Source organism: Heptranchias perlo, chromosome 3 (genome assembly GCF_035084215.1).
Source record: "Heptranchias perlo isolate sHepPer1 chromosome 3, sHepPer1.hap1, whole genome shotgun sequence".
Classification (NCBI taxonomy): domain Eukaryota; kingdom Metazoa; phylum Chordata; class Chondrichthyes; order Hexanchiformes; family Hexanchidae; genus Heptranchias; species Heptranchias perlo.
This window is the reverse complement of record NC_090327.1, coordinates 98,760,454-98,785,121: the sequence shown is the minus strand read 5'-3', so window position 1 is coordinate 98,785,121 and position 24,668 is coordinate 98,760,454. Positions and strand designations below refer to the sequence as shown.

Genomic DNA, 24,668 nt, shown 5'->3' with positions numbered 1-24,668 from the left:
TACGTCTAATAGAACTGACGTTATGAAGCCGAGCTTCTGATGGGGAGCCTCACCTGCTGGGAATGTTGCTGAGCGTGCAGTTTTGTAAAATAGGCCCTATTAAGCCATCTCTTATTTTGGTTGCCGATGGCTTTTAATCGAGAGTACTTATACACTGCTTTTTCCGCAAGGTATTATAGTGGTAGTCTTAGCTTTTAGCTGAAAAACAGTGCCTCAGATTTTTCTGCAACTTTCATCAACTCTCCTGTTGCAATTTATCAAAGTTGTGGTTTGTGGTAATTCTGACTTTCTCAGCAAACTTGTGGGAAAGTATGGTTTGATTTATCGAAGGGGTGTGGTGGAGAAAAATTCATGCTGTATTAATGAGGCATGGAACAAGATATATAGTGAATGCCTCTGACATATACACATCCTTTATATAGGGAAACGTGTCTGTTGCTAGATATGTGCGTACATTAGGAAGTGTGAATTGGTTCTCTTGCTAAATCAGTGATGGGGGGAGGGAAGTTAGAATGTGAAGAGGAAGAACTTTCAAAGAATTAGCCAGAGGTGACAAGCTCAATTCAAAAAAAGAAAACATTGATAATCTTAAACAACCCTTCACACAAATAATAGAGGAGTCAGCTCCCGGGCTGTCACACCCAGTATTTCCCCAAGTACCCAGTCTGTAATCTTGGCTTGGGGAAATTGTTGCTTTAAACGAGAAGCCACTGTCACACACCTCCAATTACAATCATCTTGTTTTGGCTGAGAAATAGTGTACAACACAGCCTGAGGAGAGAGGTGGGGGGATTAAGGAGAAAAAAACCCACCTTTTTTTCCACCAAGAAAGTATGATGACCTTTGCTTTTGAGACTTTCGGATTGTACAAGTGTGACCTTGGTTGATTTCCCCCCTCTATGCCCCCTTTCCCCCCTCTTTGTCCCCTTTCCCCCTTCTTTGCCCCCTTTCCCCCCTCTTTCTCCTTCCCTTTTCTCCCTCCTCTTCGCTCCGCTCCATGGGAAACATCTGGGTTCCTGTCAAAACCCCAACCAGTTGGCTTATCCTAGAACAGGGGTTCAGTGTGAGAAGACACAAATCCACATCTGACGACTCTGAGCCTCCTCCAAATTTTCCTCCAGTAAGTACAATCCACCTGCCAAAAAAACATCATGTATTTCCAACAAGTTGGACTATTGTTCATGCTGTAAGCATGACCCAGTTGTTCAAGGGATTGTGATTGATGGCCATACTGCTAGTGGAAATCCTCTACATTGAAACAATTAGTAACTGAATTTTAAAATAAAATTATTTGAAGCCTATTTTTTTTAAATTCACATACTGCTTTTGTGTAATTAAAATTGGGCTCCTTAAGCCAGGGGATGACTTTGCTGGGCAATTGAATAATACTCTTTGCACTTAGAACCAATATTCTGAGGTTTGCTAATAAACGTTAGATGTCATGTGCTTCCCATTTACATTTGCAAATCTGTACCAATGAATTTATTAGGCACTCCATTCTGGAGCATTAATGTCTAAATGACCTCTTTCTTCCCCCTCCCCCATGTCTGTAGACACCAAAGAAACTGTGTCTTTGAAGCATTGAAAGAGACAAGACTCTCCTTGCCAAATTGGAGGACAAGGAGGTGATCAAGATGCAATGATGCATTTGATTGAGGCCTGCCACGAGTCTGGGTAAAGCATCAGCATTTACTTGTGGAGCTGGTGGCTCCATTGGAGAAGGCAGACTATCATTTGTCCAGGAATGTCAGATTTCACATGGAAAATCAGGTTGTCCATTAGGGTAAGGCTGGATAGTTTATTGTTCAATGAACCTGAGGTTAGCTGAAGAGCTTACGTTTTGAGTATGGAGTACCTGGTGTAGTCTAGTTCCGGGAGGAGACCTTTTCAGCAACGTTGTGCAGCTGGAAACCATTTTCAGGGCAACTGTATGAAAGGTAGGGTGTCAGCTTAATTTGTGTGTGAGTGAGTGGTTGTGGTTGGTGGAGGAATTTCCTGAGGTTGTAGATATTAGTGGTTGAAGGGAAATATAGGTAATGGTGGAGATGGGGAGGCTTCTGGCTTAGGTTTTGGATTAAATTGGTTTTGACCAGTTTGAATTTGACTGAAACTAACCAAACCACAAACCAAACCACAAAACTCTGGTTTCGTTAACCCTACTTAAAAACCATCTAAGAGAGCTTCTCATCCCAATCTCTTTTGCCTGAGTTAAAACTGAGATGTGAGGTGAAAGGGCATTTTGTCTTTCCTTTACTCAAGTCACATATTTTAGGTTACAGTGGATCTTTTCTGATGGTGTTGTAACATGTGGTCTATCGGTTGATGGTTTCCAGCATTAACTTGTCTTTCCTGCAATAAAATTCTACATTCCAGCCTTTTCTGTCAAGATTTAGCGTGCCTGATTGTAGAATGAGTATTTTGTGTGAAAGTTGTAGTGTGCTGGAGGGTAAGGTATGTCATTAAGCCCAAACTAACTTTTTGGCGCTCTGAATAGCTTGCCTCTGTTGACTGACTTAAAGAGGGTGGTTTTATATGCACAGTGAAGATATGTCATTTTCAAACTCAAAGTACTTGCTGCATTTAGGACACTGATGAGTGACCACTTCTAGGCTATATAGATATGCGATACTTCAATATAGGTTCAAGTCAGACTCTGGGTGGGGACAAATGGGTTGGAGGCAGTGTTGAACAAGTGTCTTGAGAGCTATTTGCTGCTTGAGTAAGACTTTGGCTTTTCCAACTTGTTCAAATTAATTTTTCATTTGCCAAAAATCCTCCTTTCTTGAATGTTAGCTGAAGGAAATTAATCCTAACTAATGGGAGAAAAATGCACCTTCTGAAATCAGCGAGGAACTAGTGGGAGAAAGAAGTATTGGAGGCCATAGAGGAGCAGATGCAGTAAGAGAGGAGAGAAACAAAACACCAGGGGTTGTTAGGGATGGAGAGATGGCACAGCAGTTACAAGATGGTGAGTTACCATTTTTGCAGCTTCCCAAAGTTCCAAAGTAATTTTCTGGGTTGATTGGAACCTTTCAGTGGTGGTTCCAGGTTCTCTTGAAGGGAAGGGGATCTTGATGAGACGCACACAGTGCTGGTACAATAGCAAGGTAGGAAACCAGCTTCAGTTCAGTACTTGATGGTATGTTGTACCTCTGTTCCCAAGTAAGACTAAGGAACTAATATTGTTCCCTCAGTTGAACTGTGACTGTGCCTGTAAAGTGAAACCTGACACTTGACAGGCTGTGGTTATTTACCGATGCATTACAAATATATTAAGGGAAAGAGGGTGGCTAAGAGTAATGTGGGCCCGTCAATGATAGATGCAGGTGATATTTTAATTGGAAATCAGGAAATGGCAGTCTTACTAAACAACTACTTTGTATCGGTCTTCACAGTAGAGGATGAGCTACAAGGAAAAATAGGAATACATCAACGGGAGGAACTAACTATATTCAATATAAGTTTTTAAAAATGGTGATGGAGAAACTAATGTTATTAAAGATAGAAAAATCTCCAGGACCTGATGGTTTCCACCCCAGGGTATTAAAAGAAGTAGGTGAGGATTTTTTTTTTTATTCGGTCATGAGATGTGGGCGTCGTTGGCAAGGCCAGCATTTATTGTTGATGTGTTAGACATGATCTTCCAAAACTCTGTCGATTCAGGAATTGTCCCCTTGGATTGTAAAATTGCCGATGTGTCTCCACTAATTAAGAAGGGTAAGAGAGATAAACCAGGAAATTACAGGCCTATTAGTTTTAATGTCAGCCATGGGGAAGTTACTAGAATTTGTTATTAGGGAAAGAGTGACTGAGCATTTGGACAAATATGAACTGATTAGAGAGAGCCAGCATGGATTTATAAAGGCTACATCATGTCCAACGAACCTAGTTGAATTTTTTGAGGAGGTAACATGGTAGATAAGGGAATGTCCGTGGATGTTATTTATATGGACTTCCAGAAGGCATTTAACAAGGTTCCACATAAGAGACTGTTAACAAAAATGAGAGCGCATGGAATTGGGGCTTGGATAGGGAATTGGTTAGGAGGTAGGAGACAGAGTAGGGATAATTGGTATGTATTCAAATTGGCAGGATGTGACTAGTGGTGAACTCCCAGGGATCTGTACTGGGGCTGCAGCTTTTCACTATATTTGTAAATAACTTGGATGAAGGAATAGAGAGCCGCACATCTAAGTTTGCTGACGACACCAAATTAAGTGGCACAGTAAATAATGTAGATGGGAGCAGAAAGTTGCAAAAGGACATTGGGTTTTGCCCATTCATTTAATCTATCAATGTGGGAGAGTGTGAGGTCATCCAGTTTGGACCTAAGAAAGATAGATCAGAGTATTTGCTAAATGGCGGGAAGGTCGGAGCTGTGGATGAGCAGAGAGATTTACGGGTCCAAGTACAGAAATCACTAAAAGCTTGTGGAGGTACAAAAAATAATTAAAAATGCTAAGGGAATGTTTGCCTTTATCTCAAGAGGGCTGGAATACAAAGGGCTGGAAATTATATTACAACTGTACAGACTGGAAACTGTTAAACTGGAATGTAAGTTGAATTACTAGTGTTTAAATTTGACTTACTTTGTTCCAATACTGAATTGTTGTTTTGGAACAAAATAAAACAATTCAGTATTGGAACAAAATAAGTCAAATTTAGACATTAGTAATTCAATTTACATTCCAGTTTAACAGTTTCCAGTCTGTACAGTTGTAATATAATTTCCATCCCTTTGTATTCTGGTTAGACCCCATCTGGAGTACTGCATTCAGTTCTGGGCACTGCACCTTCGGAAGGATATATTGGCCTTGAGTGGATGCAGCGCAGGTTCACCAGAATAATACTGGGGCTAAAAGGGTTAAGTTGTGAGGACAGGTTGCATAGATTAGGCTTGTATTCCCTTGAATATAGAAGATTAAGGGGTGATCTAATTGAGGTGTTTAAGATGATTAAAGGATTTGACAGGGTAGATTGAGAGAAACTATTTCCTCTGGTGGGAGAGTCCAGAACAAGGGGGTGTAACCTTAAAATTAGAGCTAAGTCGTTCAGGGGTCATGTCAGAAAGTACTTCACACAAACGGTAGTGGAAATCTGGAAAATTCTTCCCCCAAATAGCTGTTGAGACTAGGTCAATTGAAAATTTCAAAACTGAGATTGATAGATTTTTGTTAGGCAAAGTATTAAGGGTTATGGAACCAAGGTGGGTAGATGAAGTTAAGCTATAGATCAGCCATGATCTAATTGAATGGCAGAACAGGCTCGAGGGGCTGAATGGCCATTCCTGTTCCTGCCATTGGAGTATCAGCACTGAAGTGTCAGCTTTGCTTATGTGCTCAAATCCTGGAGTGGGCTTGAGCCCAACATCCTTCTGACTCAGAGGCGAGCGTGCTACCAAAATTAACCAAGCCGACTCTTAGTAAAGCATGCTCCTGTTTGATTGGTCTTACCCCCACATTACCTGCCCTCTCACCATATCCCTCAAATCCCTCTTCACAGAAACTCAGCTAGTTGCCTCTTGAACCTAATTATACTATTAGTTCAATGGCTTTCTTTGGTAACCTGTTCGCCAATTTGTTACCCTTTGTGTAAAATTGTTCGGCTGTCTATCCTTCTTCTTACTCCCAACTTCCTGACTTTTAACTTGTGTCCATTGGTATTTGAATACTTCGGCATGGCGAACAATTTGCTTGGATAAGTTTTTTCAGTTCCCTTCATAATATTCAGCACTGCCTGCATTTAATGAGTATTTAAAGGTTTCTGGTGGGTGTTTGTACAGATAAAGAAAGAGCTTGCATTTATATAGCACCTTTCACAACCTCAGGATGTCCCAAAATGCTTCATAGCCCATTAATTACTTTTGAAGTTTAGTCACTTATTATGCAGGGAAACGCAGTAGTCAATTTGCACACAGCAATGAGACAAATGGCCATATAAATTGTTTTATTGGTCTTGTTTGAGTGATAAATGTTGGCCAGGACACTAGGAGAACACCCTTGCTCTTTATATAGTGTCATGGTATCTTTTACATCCACCTGAGGGGCCAGACTGGGCAAGCACTGCTGGAAAACCCACGCAGACACAATATGTTTGTCCGGGTCGTGCAAATGATCCTGTTCCCGTGGTTGGGTTTGGGCTCGGGTATCTGGGGTTTCCACTTCACCGAACTGTTTCTGGCAGAGGGGCCTCCAAGGATTTTGGGGACATAGAGTTTGTTACATGGAATGTTGGGCATCAAAATGGGGTGCAAATTCCTAACCTAAGCTTAAGGAGTATTGACGTTTTCTTTAGCTTTCTTCTTAAATCTGGTGGCTTTTAGCCCAGTAACGCAAGTGTCGAGATTAATATGGAATGGCATTCTGTAGGCCCATCACGTTGATTATTTTAACTGTGTCTGGGTCATGGAAGAAATTCCAAGCTTCAATATTTTAAATAAAAAGCTAAAATGAACATACTGTTTTGAATTCTGCAGATTGCACTTTTGAGAACACTAATGATGACAATTAAGTCTCATTAGTTGAACAAATTGATCTTAGCATCATTCAAAATGGCCACCTGGCCTGACTATGCAATCGAAAATTGGAACATGTCTGTCAGTTATCCCTTTTCCTGAAACCAATCTCTGCTGATGGTTGTTCAGTATTCGCACCAATCAGAAAGTTTGAAATAAAGCGCTACTGGGTCAAGGGTGAGCCAATAGCAAGTAATCCACTTTGATGGCTTTGTAAAGTATTGGTACAAATTATGAATCAATGCCAGCATTGTGCTTTCCTTAATAAATAATGTTTGTTCATGGTTATGATTCATAAGGGATAGGTGCACTGCCCTGCTGATTTCTGATAAAATTCTGCGCACTTTTCTATTGACCCCACACATAAGTTTACTTCATCAAACAAAATATGTGCTTGCCTCCACTTCTGTTAATAATTCTTGCAAAATTTATCTTAACTGATTTTAGAAGCAATTTAAAAAAAAAATTGCATCTTGAAATTGTTGGGTTCTGCCAGTTTGCGCAGTCACCCTGGGTCACCTTAGTGTGCCTTGCAGTGCCTGCTTTAAACTCAGGGCAACTGAGTTGGAGATTGTGCAGCCTGCAGCAACTTTAACAAAAAAAAACAGAACATGCCAGTAACGCACAGTAGGTCAGTCAGCATCTGTGGAGAGAACAGACAGATTAAATGTTTTGCCTGCGGGACCACCACCTTCAAAAAGAAATCCCTGCGTTTTGAAGAAGGTTCCGCGCTCAAAACGTTAACTTGTCTGTTCTCTCCGCAGCTGCTGCCTGACCTGCTGAGTGTTCCTGGAATTTTTTGTTTTTGTTTCAGATTTGCAGCAGCTGTGGTATTTTGCATTTTACTTTCAGCTCCTTTAGATTGGTTTTGTTCTGTGATGGCCATCATGGCAGAGGGGCTGGAATATCTCCATATCCTTTTATCCTTAAAAGTGTGCTTTTTAAATTAAAGAAAATAATCAAATCCCAGTCCATTTCACAGTCTTGCAGTGAGTGGTGTTTTAGAATTGCTTCTGCTGAGGACTGAGACTGACTAGTTTTATCCAGATCATTGGAGGAGATGAGGAAGGGAGCAGAGAGGATGTTTATTTTGGGTGCAATTTTCCATCAGTCTGGCCAGTGACTGCTTGACAACCAAGAGCAACGATGTTCAAACTGTACCCTGGGGGTCACATGGTCCCCAGTGCCTTGGTGATCTGCCCTCGAAGCCCAGGCATCGTGATCCTATTTACTCTTATATTTCTTGCTCTCTGGTTTGAATTTTGTGGGCCTGGAGGTTTGGAAAGGGCTGTTTTTTTTTTCTCCAGCGATGTTGGTGGATAAATTCTAAATCGGAACACCAAGAACTGTTAATGTCATCAAAAAAGAAAGAACTTGCATTTATATACCGCCTTTCATGACCTCAGGACGTCCCAAAGCAGTTTACAGCTAATTAAGTACTTTTGAAGTGTAGTCACTGTTGCAATTTAGGAAATGCAGAAGCCAATTTGTGCGCATTATCTCATTGCTGATCTACAATCAGCAATGAGATAATGACCAGATCATCTGTTTTAGGTGTTGGTTGAGGGATAAGTGTTGCCCAGCACACTGGGAGAACTCTCCTGCTCTTTGAATAGTGCCGTGGGATCTTTTAGATCCACCTAAGAGAGCAGACGGGGCTTCGGTTTATCGTCTCATCCGAAAGACGGCACCTCCGACAGTGCAGCATTCCCCCAGTACTGCACTGAAGAGTCAGCCTAGATTATGGGTGCCCTGGTCTCTGGAGTGGGGCCTTCTGACTCAGAGACGATCGTGCTACCACTGAGCCAAGGCTGACAGAATTAACGGTCACTTGGACGAGTGTGGGTTGATTAGGGAAAGCCAGCACGGATTTGTTAAAGGCAAATCGTGTTTAACTAACCTGATAGAGTTTTCGATGAGGTAACAGAGAGGGTGGATGAGGGCAAGGCAATTGATGTGTATATGGACTTTCAAAAGGCGTTTGATAAAGTGCCACATGGTAGGCTTATCATCAAGATTGCAGCCCATGGAATAAAGGGGGCAGTAGCAACATGGATACAGAATTGGCTAAGGGACAGGAAACAGAGAATAGCGGTGAACTGTTGTTTTTTGAACTGGAGGAAGGTGTACTGTGGTGTTCCCCAGGGGTCAGTGCTGGGACCACTGCTTTTCTTGATATATATTAATGACTTGGACTTGGGTGTACAGGGCACAATTTCAAAATTTGCATATGACACATAACTTGGAAGGGTAGTAAACAGTGAGGAGGATAGTGATAGACTTCAAAAGGATATAGACAGGCTGGTGGCGTGGGCGGACACGGGCAGATGAAATTTAACGCAGAAATTTGCGAAATGATACATTTCGGTAGGAAGAACGAGGAGAGGCAATATAAACTAGAGGGCACAACTCTAAAAGGGGTGCAGGAGCTGAGAGATCTGGGGTATATGTACACAAATTTTTGAAGGTGGCAGGGCAGGTTGAAAAAAGTGGTTAAAAAAGCATTCGGGATCCTGGGCTTTATAAATAGAGGCGTAGAGTACAAAAGCAAAGAAGTTAAGTTGAACCTTTCTAAAACACTGGTTCGGCCACAACTGGAGTATTGTGTCCAATTCTGGGCACCACACTTTAGGAAGGATGTGAAGGCCTTGCAGAAGGCGCAGAAAAGATTTACTAGAATGGTTCCAGGGATGAGGGACTTCAGTTATGTGGATAGACTGGAGAAGCTGGGATTGTTCTCCTTAGAGCAGAGAAGGTTAAGAGGAGATTTGATAGAAGTGTTGAAAATCATGAAAGGTTTAGATAAAGTAAATAAAAAGAAACTGTTCCCATTGGCGCAAGGGTCGAGAACCAAAGGACAGAGATTTAAGGTGATTGACAAAAGATGGGCAATAAATGCTGGCCCTGCCACCGATGCCCACATCACATGAACGAATAAAAAAAAAGAACCAAAGTCAACATGAGGAAAACTTTTTTACACAGCGAGTAGTTATGATTTGGAATGAGCTGCCTGAAAGGGTGGTGGAAGCAGATTCAATCGTGGCTTTCAAAAAAGAATTGGATAAATACTTGAGGGAAAATATTTGTAGGGCTACGGGGAAGAGCGTGGGAATGGGACTAACTGGATTGCTCTTACAAAGAGCCGGCATGGGTGCGGTTGGCCAAATGGCCTCCTCCTGTGCTGTAACCATTCTATGATTCTAATCTTGTTTCACTCAACTGAGCAATTTTGTAGGTGCACAGATGTAAGAACCTGCCCGTTCGATACATACATATACCGTATTCAGTGGCAAAAATCCATCTGGTTTGATGTGCTTTGGAGTCCGGTTAGTATTAAAATCCTGAGAGAACTAATTCCCAGAGTAAAATTGATTCTACTGCTTCTCCCCATTACTCTCGCTGTCTCCCATTTAGCATGTTAGTTTCCTGACAGTAGAGTACACAGCACTTAGCAGCTGGTTTGTGAAACCATCAGTCAGGAAATTGTATGATAAATAGCAGGTATGGAGGTTTAGTGGCATTTTGTTCTGCTTCAGCAGTTTTAGCCTGACTTTGGAAAAGTCATCATGTGGCATTTTGTCAAGGGCTGCAACAGAAGATGGTAACAGTACAGTAACTTATTACACAGACACTTGAGTTATGATGTTCTCCAGATGTATTGTTCATGTGTGAATAATAAGTCACAAGATGGATAATTATGCTGGATCTAGTCATGCAGGCCACTTCCAGTCACACGGGTTTGTCCCAAGCAGACTATGTAGTAATGATGGACTGTCTCTGTTTTGTTGCTCAAAGCTGCTGTGCGGAAAACGGGGCAGAAATGAACGATTGCTCGAGGAGCTGAGTTCATTTATTTATAGTTGTGTTCTGATGGTAATAAAATTCATTGGTTTTGTTTCATTTGTGACAGCTAAAGTGCTTGTATATGTGTTCCAGTTTGCCTTTGGGTAGTTTTATTTTTTTTTGTGAGGCATTCACTCAACAGATTTTTAACATCCCGACTGCTGATGTTAAAAGTTCTGCATGTTTTGAATATTTCTTACCTGTATTGTAAACCTTTATTGAGCTTCCATTCTTCACCTTGAGAAACTTTGTAATCGTGACTGAAGCAGACACAGTTAGAGGCCGCTTGGCCCCAGGTCCCTTAAAATGGTGGATCTTGCATACAGAGTCCATCCTATTGCTGCAGGAAACTTTGAAGTGAAATGAGTTGCTGCTACAAAAACTGCGACCGGAGGGAGAGGGGGGCAGGAGGGGTTGAGGGAACTGTGTGATTGTACGAGGTGCATAAAGGATTGGTACCAGTTGTCCCCGGCCTCCTGCCATTTGCAGGCCTGTCTGGAGGGAGCACCTCGCTGTTTCTTCGTTCGTTGGCTCCATGGTTGGGTTTGCTGGTGTAGATCTCAGTTCTGGTTGTTGCCGGCTGTACGTGTTGCATTTCGTTGACTGGCATAACTCCAGCAGCTGTTTTTTTTTAAGTAGCCGTCCAAGTTCTCTCCCTTTGTGATTGGTTCCATGAGAAGTTGTTTTGCGGAACTGGATCATAAGCAGTTCTTTTGATGCAATGTAACTGAGCGCTCCACTCTAATCCACGGGAGACAGGTAAGAAAACCCTTAAGCCTGCCAACGTGTTATAAATTAGTCAGAAATGTTGTTGAACACGGCAGAAAATGTTTGGGGAGGAATTTTAACTCTCCCCACCTGGCAGACACAGGGAGTGGGTGGGGGTGGGGGGGCAGTTAAAATTATGCGGATTAATTATCTGCTCCATCTCCGATCTGTTGCGATTTTGAAATGCCTAATTTTTCAGGCGTACGAGGCACCCGCCTGAGTCAGGCTGGATTTCTATTGCGTCAGTAGGACCCCGATGCCGCCGTAACCGAGAATCAGCGGGATGCCCGCAGCGGCCGTCCCGACATCAAGCACCTGGTCAGATCACTGATGAGGCCCTGTAAAGCATTCCCGTGTGGATCCTGATGGAGCCGGAGTGCTCCTCCGAACCCCCCCTCCCCCCCGAGATAAGTGTAGGCCTCCCTGCCTGGATTCCCCCATTATCCCCCCCCCCCCCCGCAGTCCCTGCAGGTAACCTTGGCTGAGCCTCCTGCTGCCGGCCGCTCGCTAGGCTGCTTTCCCCTGCGGGGATTAAAATTCCCACCTAAGTATCTACTTTTTCTCTCTCTTGCCCCATCTCCACCTACCTCTTTCAATTTGCTCCATTTTTGTCTTGAAGGTACCCGACTCTTGGTTGGATTACAGTTCTGTTGATGGCATCAGCCCTTCCCACCTTGCCCAAGCGGCCATTTTTTGTGCACAAGTCTAAGACCGTGATCGCCAGCAAGTTATTTTATCACGGCGGGGAGAGGGAGCATCTAATCCTGCCCACCCAAAGTCCATGTGCCTTCCATTCTAGCAGAGGTCACTAGCTAGTGATGAGGCCAGAATAAAACCTGGCCAACTTGGGAACAGTGTGGTGTCCTACACGGTTGCCCTGGCTAAGATCAGCACAGAGCAGGGCTCAAATATGGGAATTTTCTGGTCGGCAGAGCTCAGTATCATAGCAGGCAGTACATTTATATGACTAAGTATTAAGAAAATGTGTTTTATTAGTTGAAATATTGATTTTGTTTTTAATCATAGCTCATAGTGCATTGCATACAGGATATGTCACAATCGCTAGTTGCCTGTCGGTATCAGAGTACTTATAACTCCACAGTAAAGAATTACATAGAATTTACAGGACGGAAACAGGCCATTCTGCCCAACTGGTCCATGCTGGTATTTATGCTGCACACGAGCTTCCTCCCACCCCATTTCATCTAACCCTATCAGCATAACCTACCGTTCCTTTTTCCCCTCATGTGTTTACTAGCTTCCCCTAAATGCATCCATGCTAGTCGCCTCAACTGCTCCTTGTGTTTTATTTGGAAAAAAGAAGGATATTAAGGGTCCTCTCAGCATCGATGGAGAGTTCCAGTAGCCTGATTTTTTTTGTACTTGTTACTCTTATTCAGTTTACTTTATTTGACCAATTGCATTGTCATTACAAGGGATTTTTAATAATTAATCTGGTTTTTAAAAAATCCCATTTACAGTGCATAAAGTATACAAGTTATGACAGAAGCTTAAAGTAAATGTAAATCAGAAGCTTTGATAATTTTCTGGTAAGTCATTATTTTGTCGATCTTACAGTTCAGTTGAATTATGTGTCTTAAAGGAGCTTCCAGAGTAGTCGCTAATAAAGTCTAGTGATTTGACCAAAACTGCTAAAAGTTAAGGGCAATTCTTTGGATTTAAAAAAAAAAGTCTTTTTGAGTAAATAATGAATGGCAGAAAAGCGGCCACTTTTCATCAGCTCTCCATGTTAGAAAGATGCAAGTGTGGACAACTTGTCCCAAACTTCACAGCCTGACACCATTTACCTGGCAGAGTATGATACAGGGGTTGCCTTCCAACGTGTCTGTTACTGTACCCGACCACAGGACTGGCACTGGGGAACAGTGGTCATTTCTCAGTCGCTGATCCACCTTAAAAGCTTCAATGTGAAAGAAAGAAAGAACTTGCATTTATAAAGCACCTTTCACAGCCTGTCCCAAAGCACTTTACAGCCAATTAAGTACTTTTGAAGTGTAGCAAATGTAGCAGCCAATTTGCGACAACAAGATCCCACAAACAGCAATGAAATTATGATCAGATCATCTGTTTTATTGATGTTGGTTGAGGGACAAACATTGGCAAGGACATCGGCAGAACTCCCCTGCACTGCTTCGAAGTAGTGCCATGGGATCTTTTACGTCCACCTGAGAGGGCTGACTGGCCCTCAGTTTAACGTTTATCCGAACGACAGCACCTTCAACAGTGCAGCACTCCCTCAGTACTGCACTGGGGTGTCGGCCTAGATTTAGTGCTCAAGTATCTGGAGTGGGACTTCAACCCAGAACCTTTCAACTCGCAGGCAAGAATGCTACCACTGAGCCAAGATTGACACCACTAAATTGAACTGAAATAAAGTTGCTGGTGTAGTGGCATTAAACTATGGTTTTAATACAAACTATTTTCTTCAAAATTTGTGTGCCAAATGAAATGTCTGCTTGTTATTAGTGGTCTATCAGTTAATACAGCCCTTGGATTCAGTGTGATGATAAAGCATGCTTTGAGATTTGCCTCTAACCTTCTTGCCCCTTGTTTTCTCTCACTTTGCAGCTCCACACCCCCTTTTCCCGTCCTTCCACCCACCTGTTCCAATCGATGCCAGACATCATGAGGGGCGCTACCATTATGACCCATCACCTCTTGCCCCGCTGCACATGTGAGTACGAGCCATCAGCGTCCCGGATAACCGTTATTAAGTAAAACTTATAGTAGAATTTGTGTGATTAATTGTTTTTCTGAACCAGGGTAATGTTGTTTGATAAGCAAGTGTCATCGTCAGCACCCGCTTTAAAAACAAACCTTTACAAAAAATTAGGGTTCACTTCAGCATCTCAGTTTATTTTTGTTTAAACCGTGAGTACTGATGACCTTATTGGGAGAGCCAGCTGACCGGAATCTTGACCCAGATAGTGGGAGGCAGTTGAATTAGCATTGGTTGCAATCCACACGGGCAGTGTTTGTCTTTCATAGGAATGGGAGTAGGCCATTTAGTCCCTCTAGCCTTTTTCGCCATTCAATCAGATCATGGCTGATCTGCACCTCAACTGCATTTACCCGCCTTTGATCCATGTCCCTTGATACTCTTACCTAACAAAAATCTATCAATCTTAGTCTTGAATATTTCAATTGTCCCAGTCTTTTGGGAGAGAGATTTCCAGATTTCCACTACTCTTTGTGTGAAAAAGTGCTTCCTGATTTCACTCCTGAATGGCCTAGCTCTAATTTTAATATTGTGCCACTTTGTTCTGGATTCCCCCACCTTGCGGGAGCGCTGTGCAAAGGTTCGGTTTGTGGCCCTTACATTTTACTAGACAAGGTTAAACATGTTACATTAAATATAACAAATATACAAAAATACAAGTGTTAATATTTATCAAGCTCAAAATGCTTGCTACTTGAATGAAAAGCAGGCAACCAAAGCCACTCAGCAACATTAGTCAAACAGCAGATACTCGTCCTTTTCTTCTTCAAGTAGGTTGGCTGGTGCATCCACATGGCATATCCTACTCTACAGTGATAGTAAATACTACTAAAATTTGTGACATTTGCTAAAAGCAAAAATAAATGGATGAAACTGAATCACCCTCTTTTTGTGTGTAACTTTTTATATGGAATGTATCTATTGATTTAAATTATTACAAAACTGGAAGCGCTGGTATTAGTATTAGCAGAGTCGAAGCTGAAAGGAAGAAGTTGAAGGGAGACTAGGCGGATTCCCACTTCCGGTAATCCAAATATCAACCGATTCTGGAACCTGCTAAATCTGCGATTCTGGCGCTACAACGTTCCGAACGACGTCAAGAAGCAGCGGCCAATGGAGCTAGGGTGCCGCTGCCACATTCTGAGGAGGCGACTGATTGCACTTGCTGGCTGGCTTGGGGCCCCTGATTGTTCTCAGTAATTTGCTATATTGTACACCAACGTGTTCCGTGGAGCGTACGTGTCCTTTCACCGGATATGCATGGCCCTAACATCGCCTTTTGTGGGTGATGAGCTCACTGCCCTATTAGTAGCAACCAGTTAGCAGCTAACACTGGCACGCCTGATCTTATTTCATGCCCATGGGCTTAATATGCTCCTGTGGCTGTTAGGTGGAAACCAGAGCTAGGGCAGCATTAATGGGTAGTGACTACAATTCAGGAATGGTGCTGAGGCCGACTTGGAGGAACTCTTAAGAGGGCAAGAACAGGCAGCCGCAGACACCCAAGGTGTAAATTGCTCTCTATGCTAAATTTAGCAATACGAGTCAGAGGTGGGATAGAACACCTTTTACTCTCACCACCTTTTACAGTAATTTTAGTACACGGAGCAAATTTACCTTCTTAAAGTCTTCATTTGGGGTGGGGGTGGGGGGCGGTGGTGCAGTTTTCTGCCTTCTGTGTGGTACAATTTGTCAGCTTGGCTCAGTTATTGGACCTCTCGTCTGAGTTAGAAGGTTGTGGGTTCAAGGCAAGCTCCAGGACCTGAGCAGGTCATCTCAGCTGTCACTTCAGTGCAGTACCAAGAGAGTGCTGCATTGTTGGCGGAGCTGTCCTTCAGATGAGAAGTTAAACCGAGACCTCACCTGCCTGTTCAAGTGGACGTAAAAGACCCTACGGTACCTACTGGAAGAAGAGCAGGGAGTTCTCCCAGTGTCATGAGCAACACTCCTCCCTCAATCAATATCAGCAAAAACAGATTAACTGGTCATTTATCTTATAGCCGTTAATGGGATCTTGCTGTGCGCAGAATGACTGCTGCGTTTGCCTGTATCATCACAGTGACTGCAGCATAATGGAATCCAACTTTAAATAAACAGGCTGTTACTGTTCATGGCTTGGAGGGCTGTGCTGTATCCAATTTGAAGACAAAAAACCTAATTAATTTCAAAAAATAATTATTTGCATGTGAAGCCCTTTGGGGTGTCCTGAGAGGGGTGCTATACAACACTAAATCAAACATACTGTAGGGGATGGGATCAAACAGGAAATTAGAGATGCATGTAACAAGGGTACTATAGTAATCATGGGTGACTTTAATCTGCATATACACTGGCCAAACCAAATTAGCAATAATACTGAGGAGGATGAATTCCTGGAGTGTGTACGAGATGGTGTTTTAGACCAATACGTTGAGGAGCCAACCAGGGAACAGGCTATCCTAGATTGGGTATTGTGCAATGAAAAGGGGTTAATTAATAATCTTGTTGTGCAGGATCCTTTAGGGAAGAGTGACCATAACATGATAGAATTCTTCATTAAGATTGAAAGTGAAATAGTCCTGTCCGAAACTAGGGTCCTAAATCTAAACAAAGGAAACTATGAAGGTATGAGGAGTGCGTTGGCTATGATAGATTGGGAAGCTTCATTAAAAGGCATGACGGTGGATAGGCAATGGCTAACATTTAAGGAACGAATGCATGAATTACAACATTTATACATTCCTTTCTGGCGCAAAAACACAAAAGGAAAAGCGGCCCAACCATGGCTAACAAAAGAAATTAAGGATAGTATTAGATCCAAAGAGGAGTCATATAAAGTTGCCAGAAAAAGTAGCAAGCCTGAGGACTGGGAGCAGTTTAGAATTCAGCAATAAAGGACCAAGAGATTGATTAAGAGGGGGAAAATAGAGTATGAGAGTAAACTTGCAAGGAACATAAAAGTGGACTGTAAAAGCTTCTACAAGTATGTAAAAAGAAAAAGATTAGTGAAGACAAATGTAGGTCCCTTGCAGTCAGAAACAGGAGAATTTATAATGGGGAACTGGGAAATGCCAGAGCAATTAAACAAATACTTTGGTTCTGTCTTCACAGAAGATGACACAGATAATTTCCCAGAAATGCTAGGGAACCAAGGGACTAGTGAGAAGGAGGAATTAAAGGAAATTAGTATTAGTAAAAAATTAGTGCTGGAGAAATTAATAGGACTGAAAGCCGATAAATCCCCAGAACCTGATAATCTGCATCCCAGAGTACTAAAAGAGGTAGCCATGGAAATAGTGGATGCATTAGTAGTCATCTTCCAAAATTCTATCGATTATGGAACAGTTCCTGCAGATTGCAGGGTGGCAAATGTAACCCCACTATTTGAAGGAGGGAGAGAGAAAACAGGGAACTACAGACCGGTTAGCCTAACATCAGTAGTAGGGAAAATGCTAGAGTCTGTTATAAAGGATGTGATAACAGGACACTTAGAAAATATCAATGGGATTAGACAAAGTCGACATGGATTTATGAAAGGGAAATCATGTTTGACAAACCTACTGGAGTTTTTTGAGGATGTAACTGGTAGAATAGATGAGGAAGAACCAGTGGATGTGGTTTATTTGGATTTTCAGAAGGCCTTTGATAAAGCCCCACATAAGAGGTTCGTGTGCAAAATTAAAGCAAAGGGATTGGGGGTAATATACTGGCATGGATTGAAAATTGGTTAACAGACAGGAAACAGAGAGTTCTGGACCCTCCAGTCAGGGGAAACATCCTCCCTGCATCCAGTCTGTCTAGCCCGGTCAGAATTTTATATGTTTCAATTAGATCCCCTCTCATTCTTCTAAACATTTAGGACTGAGATGAGGAGAAATTAATGGGTCTTTTTTGGGGTGGCAGGCGGTGACTAGTGGGGTACCGCAGGGATCAGTGCTTGGGGCCCAGCTATTCACAATATATATCAATGATTTGGATGAGGGAACCAAATGTAATATTTCCAAGTTTGCTGACGACACAAAACTAGGTGGGATTGTGAGTTGTGAGGAGGGGGCAAAGAGGTTTCAAGGCAATTTAGACAAGTTGAGTGAGTGGGCAAAAACATAGCAGATGCAGCATAATGTGGATAAATGTGAAGTTATCCACTTTGGAAGGAAAAACAGAAAGGTAGAGTATTATTTAAATGGTGATCGATTGGGGAATGTTGATGTACAAATGGACCTGGGTATCCTTGTACACTAGTCACTGAAAACAAACATGCAGGTGCAGCAAGCAGTTAGGAAGGCAAATGGTATGTTCATAGAATAGAATCATAGAAGTTTACAACATGGAAACAGGCCCTTCGGCCCAACATGTCCATGTCGCCCAGTTTATACCACCAAGCTAGTCCCAATTGCCTGCACTTGGCCCATATCCCTCTATACCCATCTTACCCATGTAACTGTCCAAATGCTTTTTAAAAGACAAAATTGTACCCGCCTCTACTACTGCCTCTGGCAGCTCGTTCCAGACACTCACCACCCTTTGAGTGAAAAAATTGCCCCTTTGGACCCTTTTGTATCTCTCCCCTCTCACCTTAAATCTATGCTCCCTCGTTATAGACTCCCCTACCTTTGGGAAAAGATTTTGACTATCTACCTTATATATGCCCCTCATTATTTTATAGACTTCTATAAGATCACCCCGAAACCTCCTACTCTCCAGGGAAAAAAGTCTCAGCCTATCCAACCTCTCCCTATAAGTCAAACCATCAAGTCCCGGTAGCATCCTAGTAAATCTTTTCTGCACTCTTTCTAGTTTAATAATATCCTTTCTATAGTAGGGTGACCAGAACTGTACACAGTATTCCAAGTGTGGCCTTACTAATGTCTTGTACAACTTCAACAAGACATCCCAACTCCTGTATTCCTGTTGGCCTTCATTGCAAGAGGATTTGAGTACAGGAGCAAGGATGTCTTACTGCAGTTATGCAGGGCCTTGGTGAGACCTCACCTAGAGTATTGTGTGCAGTTTTGGTCTCCTTACCCAAGAAAGGGTATACTTGTTATAGAAGGGAGTGCAGCAAAGGTTCACCAGACTGATCCCTGGGATGGCAGGTCTGTCATATGAGGAGAGATTGGGTCGACTCTGCCTGTATTCACTCGAGTTTAGAAGAATGAGAGGGGATCTAATTGAAACATATAAAATTCTGACCGGGCTAGACAGACTGGATGCAGGGAGGATGTTTCCCCTGACTGGAGGGTCCAGAACGACGGGTCACAGTCTCAGGATATGGGGTAGGACATTTAGGACTGAGATGAGGAGAAATTTCTTCACTCAGAGGGTGTTGAACCTGTGGAATTCTCTACCACAGAAGGCCGTGGAGGCCAAGTCACTGAATATATTTAGGAAGGAGCTAGATAGATTTCTAGACACAAAAGGCATCAAGGGGTATGGGGAGAGCGCGGGAATATGGTATTGAGATAGAGGATCAGCCATGGTCATATTGAATGGCAGAGCAGAGTCGAATGGCCTACTCCTGCTCCTATTTTCTATGTTTCTATGAACCCAGAAAATCTGTACTCACCTTCTCTGCATGATTTCAGCTGTAAAGTAGCTGGTCCCTAAGGTGGGGGTGAGTTTAAATATATAATTACTGGCAGAGGCCCTGTCTAATTCCTGCTGGTTGTGAGGGCTTGTGCCCGCTCAGCGGGAGTTAGGCCCTACGGCCGTTGGCTTGAGGTACCTTGGCGTTAGCTGTGCACGGTAATCAAGCATCTCATGCTGTTCAGGTCAGTAACTTTTGTTCATCCCCTAATAATTTACCAGCATTTACAGTTTAAGTAAAGAACATTCATGCAAAAAAGATGCAAACTGACAAACCCGCAAAGAGAATTTTGCATTTTTTTCTGAATAAAAAGCTGAGAGAACGATTTCCGATTTTCCTTTTACGTGCTCTGCCCAGGCAGTGCTAGTTGCTTAATGAGGAAAATCAACTTCGATAAGCCTCTGCTCTGACAGGGTCAATATTGAGCAGTCCTGCGGCCTGGATCACAGTAATGATTTTGCTTCAATAATGTTACTTAACCTGTACCTGGTTTCCTTGCGGTCTCTGTGGGCAAGGTTACAAATTCAGTGTCATTTTGAACTGCTTACTGGGTGTGGGTCCACACTTGCTCGGAATCAATTGAGAATGCCCATACTTACTACATCTAGGATCCTTAAAGCCAGCAGAGGGGGAAATATGTTTTTCCCATCCTTTAATAAGTTCGAGGGCAGGACTTGGGAGATGACATGACATGTGGGCTAGATTTTAACCTTTAGGCAGACGACTGGTGGAGCTGGCCGGATAAAGGACCACTGCGATTTAAATCTGGCTGGCAATCTGCGGGCGCCAAGCGGGTGTTCCCAAGGCAGCTCGCCAGTTTTGGGCCACAGGGATGTCACCTGGCTGGGACGCTGGCAGCAGCTACAGGTAGGTCCAGGGAGAGGGGGAGGGAGGGAGGTAAAGCCGAGGTAGAAGAGTAGCAGCCGCAGTATTTTTGTGGGGGCCCGAGGAGCACCCTTCCCCCTCCAAAAATAATTTAAAACTTACCATTCCGGGGCCTCTTCGGCTATACTGCCAGTGAAACTAGTCGGAGAGTGTACGGTGCAGGCTCCAACCAGTGCATTCCTAAAATGGCAATCCAGGTTCAATGTATGTCATAGGATCCTGATTTGTGTATTGAAAGGGGCCTCCTGCCTCAAACAGGCAGGTGTCCGGCCGCCCAGGGGTAGGCCCTTATGAAACTGGCAGCGGTCTGATCGTCAGGTTTAGCGGGGCGATAAGTGTACTGACACTGCCCCGTTAAAGCTGATTTCGGTAGGTTAAAATGGGCCCCAGTATTAAACCACAGCCCCACTTAGTCCTCCCTCAAGCAGAGCATCAAACACTGCAATACGTCATAGCCATTCATAATAGAAATAATGAGCATTGTGAGATTAAAAACGTGCAGCCCCGAGGACTCCTAATAATCTTTCTGTACCCACATAAGTTCTATGTTCCATCACTGAATCTCGCGTGTTCCCGGAGATATGACCTGTTGGACTACTGGTGCTTGCACTTTTACTTGTCTGATGGTGTTTTCTCACAAGGAGTTGTGTCTTGGCCACCTGTAGCCTCCTTAATGGCAGGTCTGTTCTACCAGGTTGCTAATTATGGGTCAGTTCATTTAAGTCTGTTAAATTCCAACTCCCATTGAAGAATGAACAATTGCATTGTTTAACAACAAGTTGTGTTTTCCTCTCAATTGGGAAACAAAATCTCAAATTTAATTTTTCAGATTTACGAAATCGTATAACCAAAAAAAAACTGCACTTGAAAATCTGAATTTGACACTTTGGTTAGATTTTATTAAATTTAATAAAATCTATCATCAAGCGTAAAATTGTTGTTAAAATAACGGTGTGTTCAGGAACAGGAGACATTGGACCTAATGATAAAAGTGGAAGGGCTGCCGAGCTCAGTGAAAGACAATTAGATCAGAGATTTTACTGGGACCACGTTATGTTTGATATTTGTCATCATTACATTTGATGTTGTTTTGTAAAGTCACAGTCTCTCCTTAAGCACCACTATTACCTATAATGAAAATTTTATGCTGCATTTCCACGGACTCCGCTGTCTGCATAAACAAGCACAGGGTGATTGATGGGGGTGTCATCTTAACAAAATAACAAATGTAATACAGCAGTAGGCTTAAAGGAAGATAATAGAAAAGTGAACGAGAGTGCAGGAGATAGGAAATACAAGTTACAGACAGAAGGAGATAAATTTACTATAACTAGACTTTAATAACATAGATTTGTACTGTACAATAGGTCAATGCTTAAAAATATTTTAATATATATAGATTTAACCATTTTATAGTTAACTGCATCCCTAACACACTGATTGTGTTTATTGATGAACTGTGCTGATTTAATTTGATTAGAATTGATTAACAATTTTAATTGATGTGCCATTGAGTCAGCCCATATGGATATGACACAGCACTTGTGCGCATGTTACATCCAAACGTGCATGATAATGAAACAAGCACTGAAATACATTCATGGTCCTCAGTTATTAGAGGAGCAATTGACATGTTGTTCTTTTCGTATCTCCGCACTCTTCTCTCAGAGAATATTGTGAAGTAGTGGAAGGATTCGCAGGTTGATTAACAGTATACGTTCCTTCAATGGCCGTAACCATCTTTACACCAGCCGACAGGGTATGTTAGTCCTATATGGCAGGAGCGCTTTATGGGCTCCCACAACCCACACGATTAGGGGGAGCCACCCACGCCCACCAGACGTGAGTATCCTGCTGGATGTCAATCCAGTAATCAAAGCCAGAATACGGTTCCACTCACTGGGATTGACTAGAGCGAGGTTTGAACCCTGCACCTTCTGACTGAGGAGGAACTGCCATCACTGAGCTAAAGACTTGCTCCCAGCAATTAATATGAGTATGTTGAATTAAAAGTGCAATGTGTAAAATCTGTGTTGTGTTCAGTGTGATAACAATAACAACAACAACTTGCATTTATATAGCACCCTTACCATAGGCAAACGTCTCAAGGCACTTCACAGGAGCGTATTCAGACAAAAATTGACACCGAGCCAAAGATAGAGATATTAGGACAGGTGACTTGGTCAAAGAAGTAGGTTTTAAGGAGCATCTTAAAGGAGGAGGGAGCAGTGTTGAAGCAAAGGGGTTTAGGATTGAATTCCAGAGTTTAGGGCCTAGACTGCTGAAGGCACAGCCGCCAATGGAGGGCCAAGGAAGTGGGGGATGGTCAAGAGGCTAAAATTAGAAGAACTCAGAATTCTTGGAGGAGGTTGTTGCTGGAGGAGGATACAGAGATGGGGAGAAGTGAGACCATGGCGGGATTTGAAAATGAGGATAAGAATTTTAAAATCAAGGCATTGGTGGACCGGGAGCCAATGTGGGTCAGCCAGCACAGGGGTGATGGGTTAACGGAACTTGGTGTGAGTTAAGATATGGGCAGCAGAGTTTTGGATGAGCTCAAGTTCATGTAGGGTGGAAGATGGCTGGCAGGCTGGCCAGGAGAGCATTGGAATAGTTGAGTCTAGAGATAAGAAAATCATGAATGAGGGTTTCAGCAGCAGATGGGCTGAGACAGGGGCACAATGTACTGAGTCGACAATTAATCTTCAAATATGATACTTCCAATTGAATATTAAATTAATAATTTCAAGTAATGCTGAGAACATTTCATACATAAAGTGTAACGCTGGTCACAGCTCCAAGTTGTATTTCCAAAGTATTCTATGTTTTGTACATTATGCTTAATGTTCTTTAACTTTATTGAAGTCTTTGCTGAACTTTTGCACCTTCACTGGACCAGCCACATAAATACTGTAGCTACAAGAGCAAGTCAGAGGCTGGGTATTCTGCGGCGAGTGACTCACCTCCTGACTCTCCAAAGCCTTTCCACCATCTACAAGGCGCAAGTCAGGAGTTGGTTGGAATACTCTCCATTTGCCTGGATGAGTGCAGGTCCAACAACACTCAAGAAGCTCGACATCATCCAGGACAAAGCAGCCTGCTTGATTGACACCCCATCCACCACCCTAAACATTCATTCCCTTTACCACTGGCGCACCGTGGCTGCAGTGTGTACCATCCACAGGATGCACTGCAGCAACTTGCCAAGGCTTCTTCGACAGCAGCTCCCAAACCCGCGACCTCTACCACCTAGAAGGACAAGGGCAGCAGGCACATGGGAACACCGCCACCTGCATGTTCCCCTCCAAGTCACACACCATCCCAACTTGGAAATATATCGCCCTTCCTTCATTGTCACTGGGTCAAAATCCTGGAACTCCCTTCCTAACAGCACTGTGGGAGAACCTTCACCACACGGACTGCAGCGGTTCAAGAAGGCGGCTCACCACCACCTCCAGGGCAATTAGAGATGGGCAATAAATGTTGGCCTTGCCAGCGACACCCACATCCCATGAACAAATAAAAACATATTTGCTTGGTTCACAGAATGTTCTCTAGTCACCACTTTTACCTCAAACTTGGATGGGTTGTGGTGGGGTGGGGGGGGATTATATTATCCTGGAGGAGTTCTAATCAAATTGATGTCCAGGAAAGTATTAAAGAAACATGAAACTTTCAGCACATAAGCTTGGAGAGCTGCATTTAAATCTCTCCAGTGTCACCATCAATGTTTAATCATATTTTCAGATCAGGCTTCATTCGTAAGGATGATCAGGCATCTTTATTTACTAGAAAATCACCCTTAATTTTGTGGGAAATGAGTCATGTTATTTAGATGGCACCATGCATACCCATGGCAATCAGTTACCACACAGTAATTACATGGACTCTGTGAAGAAAAAAATGAAATTGTTTTAAAGCAAGTCCACCATGGTGAACAGAAGGAATCATTTTTAACCCACTTAACTAAGCGCTAAACACATGCCTAATATTTTACAAATACTTTTCGGATCAGGCTGCCATTGCAGACTTGTAATTACAGAGCAAATGTGCCTGGAGCTAGGTAATAAATCTGATGTAATCTCTGTGTGCATTAAGGAGAATAAAGGGGGCAGTTTGTGTATTAAGCTCTGAGAAATTTGTGAGCACGGATATACCCTGACTAATACAGACATCCCCCATTGATGTCCAATGTCATAGTCTTGTTACTCTGTTATTAAAGATTTGGTCCAAAAGGTTTGCACAGAGACGACTAATCCGGATAGCGCTGGCGTCCATTTAACGCATCAACAGTATGAAGCAAAATTAAATTAAAAGCTCGTAAAATGAAATATGTTTCATATTAGCCGCTT

The 24,668-nt window shown here is 42.8% G+C and overlaps 1 protein-coding gene across 1 annotated transcript in view; it reads left to right on the top strand.

The window, feature by feature from the left end:
- The window catches only part of LOC137318085 (transcriptional activator GLI3-like), a 371,554-nt gene that overhangs the window by 206,200 nt on the left and 140,686 nt on the right, over positions 1-24,668 (top strand). Inside the window, exon 4 of the mRNA XM_067981056.1 lies at positions 13,715-13,820. Coding sequence (XP_067837157.1) covers positions 13,715-13,820 — 106 coding nt within the window. The remainder of the gene's footprint in view (positions 1-13,714; positions 13,821-24,668) is intronic.